At 42.1% G+C, this 5859-nt stretch overlaps 1 protein-coding gene across 1 annotated transcript in view; it reads left to right on the forward strand.

The window, feature by feature from the left end:
* The window catches only part of LOC103521999 (acetyl-coenzyme A synthetase-like), a 9667-nt gene extending 4030 nt beyond the window's left edge, over positions 1-5637 (forward strand). Inside the window, exons 2-7 of the mRNA XM_026832413.1 lie at positions 2598-2770; positions 3287-3505; positions 3697-3706; positions 3818-3887; positions 4505-4680; positions 5080-5637. Coding sequence (XP_026688214.1) covers positions 2598-2770; positions 3287-3505; positions 3697-3706; positions 3818-3887; positions 4505-4680; positions 5080-5282 — 851 coding nt within the window. The 3' untranslated portion in view covers positions 5283-5637. The remainder of the gene's footprint in view (positions 1-2597; positions 2771-3286; positions 3506-3696; positions 3707-3817; positions 3888-4504; positions 4681-5079) is intronic.
* Positions 5638-5859: the final 222 nt, after the last annotated feature.

Here is a 5859-nt window from a genome sequence, read left to right on the forward strand (position 1 = left end):
AATATTTTAGTATTAATATAGTACCTTATACATTAGTTACTTTAATAATCTCGATATTTTTAGTTCATAACACTAAAGTACTTTATCCATCTATTGTTTTTCACTTGTTATAAAAAGTGAGTGTTGGAATCATCATTTATTACTCACAAAAAAAAAAAAAAAAAAAAAAAAAAGAAGAGTGCTCTTGGTTTTTGAGAATTGCCAACCAGGTTAAAACTACTCTACAACGACGATGTGTATTAGTTATATGTTGCCCTTTACCGGAGTAATTTAAAAACCGGGATACCGTAATTCCGCGCCGGGGACCATTGTCCGAGAAAAAATACTCGCTCAAGGATGTCTATATATAATTAGGTAATCAAAACCATTTCTTTCCTGCCTCTAAGTTCAAGATCAGCAGGGTCAGGGAGGCGAGGAACTGTTGTAAGGGAAAGGTGAGGAAATTTTTGGTAAGAGAGGAAGGTGAGGAATTTGTAAGGGAAGTGAGGAATTTGTAAGGGGAAGGTGAGGAATTTGTTAAGGGGAAAGTGAGGAATTTGTAAGGAGAAATGAGGAAATTTGTAAAGGGGAGCCCAGCCAAAGACCTTGTCCAAGTAGGCTGATGTAGAAGAGCCGGTCGCATGAGGAACAGAGGATGGAAGCGCCAGTAACTCGGCCGATGGAACGCATCTTGGCGCAGCGGTACTAGAACGGCGACGCCACAGAAAACCCCTCTGCGGCCCCGCACAACTTAGTGCAGGGCCGCACCCGGCTTGCCTGCTAGAAGGAGGGCGGTGACCTTTGGCTCCGCCTACTTTTTATGAATTTGCACCACGCGGTTTTCCCACATTTTGTAATTTACAAGACTGACCGTTTTGTTCAAAACTGCCATTCATTAGGACATAGCTCGGTCGGATTCCAATCGAAAATCAACTATCTCACCGCAGGACCGGAACAATCGCGATCCGGCGCCGCCAAGCTTAAGGGGCGGGCCCCAGCCTAAAATAGGACGACCCTATTTCAAGCAAGGAGCCTTGCCGGACCGAAAGAGGATGAGGACAGGAAGGAAGAGAGAGAGCTAAAGCCCTGCTTAGGTAGAAGATAATTTTACAATATAGGTAATTTCTTTCAACGAGTAGTCTGTCTCAAATCTGCTCGCTGTTGTTAGTTTTTAACAAAATGCTTCTTTTTTCCTATACATATCATACGTTGGCCTTTAATAAGGTTCACTGCTATAAGTAGAAATCAATAGAGTTTAAGCTTTTTTATAGAATAAAAAATCTGGTGTGAACATCACACGACTTTCCTTATCCTATTGAATGATGCTCATTTGAGTGTTCTTTTACCCTAACTTTTACAATATCTCTCACCGTTTTGTCGCTATAGCTGAAAACCGCTAAAATCGGTCGAAATCTGTCCAAAAGCGGTCAAAATACCGCCAAGCGCAGCAATCATCTCAACCAAACGTTTTGTGTTGCATCCTTGTCATATTTGTGAACTACATACCAAATTTCAAGTCTCTAGCTTGTACCGTTCCCGAGATATTGTTAAATTACACCGGAAACCGCCAAAAAGCGGCAAAATGCCGCCAAGCATTGCACCGATCTTAACCAAAAGTTTTGTGTCGCATCCTTGTCACATTTGTCATCTACATGCCAAATTTCAAGTCTCTAGCTCTTACCGTTCTCGAGATATTTTGTTTACAGACAGACAGACACACACACGGTCCAATGGCTGAAACTTTGTATTTAGGCTCCAGGGACCTCAAAACGTGTTTTGGCACTAAAAACTGACCATCGAAAATTTGACCCGATTGCATTGCACCGATCTTAACCAAAAGTTTCGTGTCGCATCCTTGTCACATTTGTCATCTACATGCCAAATTTCAAGTCTCTAGCTCTTACCGTTCTCGAGATATTTTGTTTACAGACAGACAGACAGACAGACAGACAGACAGACAGACACACAGACAGACAGACACACACACGGACCAATGGCTGAAACTTTGTATTTAGGCTCCAGGGTTCTCAAAACGTGTTTTGGCACTAAAAACTGACCATCGAAAATTTGACCCGATTACATTACTTTCCTTCCTATAGGATAAGGAAAGTAAAAAAAGCTTGGGTATTCCTACACGTCCAGATTCTGTGATTATTCTGACGATCAGATTCAATGATAAATCGTTCTTGTCTTCTTGTGAATGTGAAACTGATCTTTTGTTATCTCCTTTCTTCTTTTTCTCCTCCCTCCCATGGCGTAGTGTCAGCTCCCATGGCGTAGTGGTCACTGCGCTCGCCTTGCACGCGGGAGACCCGGGTTCGATTCCCGGCGGAGTCAAGAAATTTTTATCATGCAAATGATTGATTCCGTGACTGGCTGTTGCGGGGCCCACTCAACCTCGTGAGGAAAATGTGTAGCTATGACATATAAATGCGCATAGCGACCGGTGCCAGCATGGTAGGTAAACATTGGATTTTAGGCTTCTTGAGATATTGGGAAAATCCTACAATGTTGCAGTGAGCACCAAAGTTGTGACATAATAACACAAAGGAACTGCATTTATTTATTATTATTATTTATTATTTTCTCCTCCCTCGCCTCCTCCTTCTCCTCCCCAGCCTATGCCAAGAATATCACAAAGAGCAGTGCTCGTCGTAAGGAAAAACAAAGCGTGGACAATCCAAACCCAATCAAACAAGAAGATGTGTTTGATGTAGATGCTAAAGAGTTTACTATAGCACCACATAGCCATCGGAAAGTACAGCTCACATTCAAACCTGCCAGTATTGAGGTAAACTCAAAAATTCCCGGAATGAGACTGAAAAGACCCTTTGCTTTCAGTATTATTATTATTAACAAGTTTCCATTTATTTTTGATCGATAAAAAAAACTCAGAACATACATTTTTTTTTATAAATGGTATACCCATCCGTATAAGCAGAGCTTGTGCTTGTGCCAGTAGTCTGCAAACAAGGTTTTTGGAACAGATTAACAATTATATTTGTAAAAAAATTGCTTAAGATAAATAAAAACCAAGTATATGTATAGGGTAAGTATTGATAAAGGTGGTATTAGATCTGGCCTGTTAGCTTGCAAGGTAGCGCACCTGCCTTGAAAGAGCTATGTCGATTCCCGCCCAGGGCAAACTTTTTTATTCTCGGTTGCCATTTTCCTATCCTGATCCTGTCCTCCTCTCTCGATTTCAGGACGATAAAACCTCCGTTGTTACAGTTCCTTTTATTAACCCTCTTAATTACAAAGGAAAAAAAAATGGCCCTTTTTTCATAGACCTCCTCTTCATCCTCAGGACTACAAGGGTACAGTAGACATCACCTTACCAGCCCGACCAGGGATGGAACGTTTCTCGTTCACCGTCCTAGGCCAAGTGACCGTACCCCAGATCTCAATCCTGGAGCCGCGCCTGGGCGATGATCTCAACTTGACCCTGTCCATGAATCCGACCCTGGTAGGGAGGCGCGCTATGAAGAGTTTGAAATTTCAGAACACGAGCAAGGTTCGCGCTCAGGTAAGATCGAACGAAGTGCGTTCCAAGGTTTCGAGAGTGACTATCTTACTGTTAATTTATCCGTCTGTTTGTTGCGCGATAAGTCTCAAACGCTCAAACCTAGTTCGATTTAGTGCAACGAAAATTGACGCAAATGTTCTCAAGTCTAAAGAAAGGAAATTTCCTAATGAAATTTTGCTTTTCTTGAGTAGTTACTTCATGGTCACAATAACTTCAGCTTCACCACAAATAACTCGGATTTATTACTTTCTAGTACTTAAGTATTCTATTTTCTCCAATATTCTATTCTATTCTATTCTCTCTTCTTGTCAGGTGCGCGACGGGATGAGGACGGGTACCTGTGGGTGACAGGGCGTGTGGATGACATGCTCAATGTATCCGGCCATCTGATGACAGTCTACTTCTTCGGGAGTTACTGTTCAACTGCTAAGGTTTTTAGTAACAAGATGTTTACCCTCCCTCCATTTGGTGACACATTACAAGTCTCCTCACATTAACTTCCACCAGCCTGAGGGGGGCTTGTGAGATGGTCACCTATCCTCATGACATCCATGCCCAACTTTGCTTAACTTCAGTGATCCATTGTAACTGATTTATTCAAGATGCTAGTTTTAACAATAAAATATACTTGGGTAGGTATCATATGAATATTATTAATATGTAAGATAATAAGTATACAAATATGGGCCTCCTTAAGATTATAGAACATTCAGGGAGGTTACACTAACATGTTGTTAAGGCTTGAAGTAATGCAAAGCAGTTGCCGAGGCATAATCTTTTCTTTAAAAAATTTGGACTGATTGCAATACTTTCATTACTAGTATAGCTCGCTATACTGTAGTAACTGTAGTAATAGAAAGTAAAAAGTTGTAAGGCTAAAAATGCAATACTGGTAAAGCAAAATCTACACTTTGCACAGTGTATCAGCATACTGTAACTCAACGCTATTCTCGTAGTCACACATATCCAGTGCTATCTCACAGCTCTGCCTTACCACCACCATCTGATGAGCACAGCTGAGGTGGAAGCATGTCTGGCCTCTCATCCTGATGTGTCGGAGGCCGCGGTGGTATCCAGGCCACATCCCGTGAAGGGAGAATGTCTCTACTGTTTCATTACGCCGGCCGGAGGCGCCACCTTTAACCAGGAGCTGGTCAAACAGTTGAAACAGCAAGGTAAGGTATTTCTTTGCATGATGTTGTTTACAAATGTCGGAAATTTTTGACCAGTAGGCCATTTTTCCCCTTGCATCCCAGTATTTCTCTACAATGTCATTGTTGGCTTCCAAGGCGGGGCAGGAGTTAAGATGAGAAGAGTTCATACATTCAACCTTTTAGTTACGCCAAAGGTGACGTTTCATTTGTCCGTATACTGTGGGTTTCGAGTCAGCTATGTGTGATACATTCCTAGGGTGTATCATGCCCATGATTAATCCACCGGCTAAAGGGTTGATATTCAAAAGTTGACTTGAAAAAGTTCATACAGGATTACTTACCCAACTTGTTACAGTCAGGAATTAATGTTTTTAACCCTTTTGGCACCACGTTAATATTTTCCTCCTCCTCGGTTTCCAGTGCGGGAGAAGATCGGCCCGTTCGCCATGCCGGACGTGATTCAACACGCCCCGCGTCTCCCCAAGACACGCAGCGGCAAGATCATGCGACGCGTTCTACGCAAGGTAGCGGTCAATGACCGCGAGGTAGGAGACAAGAGTACGCTGGCCGATGAAGATGTAGTCGATGAACTGTTCCAGAACCGACCCGAGGGGAATGTTTAAGGAGTAGAGGGGAATGTTTAAGGAGTGAAGGGGAATGTTTAAGGAGTGGAAGGGGAATGTTTAAGGAGTGAAGGGGAATGTTTAAGGAGTGGAAGGAGAATGTTTAAGGAGTGGAAGGGGAATGTTCAAGGAGCGGAGGGACTGGACGACTAGAACTTGAATCTCCGTCCTTTCTTTACCAAACTAATGGATTAATATAATCTGTAGGACTCGCTCATAAAAAGAGCCTGTACAGGGCCCCCTTAATGCCCATAGGGCCAAAAATTTAATGAGCCAATTTCCGTTGTATATTGATTATGTGTAGCAAATCTCATCAAAATTGGACCAACCGTTAAGAGTTTTGGTCTCGTGAGAAGAAAAAAAAAAAAAAAAAAAAAAAAAAAAAATTTTTATGAATCTAATTAAAAATAACTTCAGCTTCACCACAAATAACTCGGATTTATTACTTTCTAGTACTTAAGTATTCTATTTTCTCCAATATTCTATTCTATTCTCTCTCCTTGTCAGGTGCGCGACGGGATGAGGACGGGTACCTGTGGGTGACAGGGCGTGTGGATGACATGCTCAATGTATCCGG

The sequence above is a fragment of the Diaphorina citri genome, unplaced genomic scaffold, assembly GCF_000475195.1.
Source record: "Diaphorina citri unplaced genomic scaffold, Diaci psyllid genome assembly version 1.1 scaffold6527, whole genome shotgun sequence".
Taxonomy (NCBI): Eukaryota; Metazoa; Arthropoda; class Insecta; order Hemiptera; family Psyllidae; genus Diaphorina; species Diaphorina citri.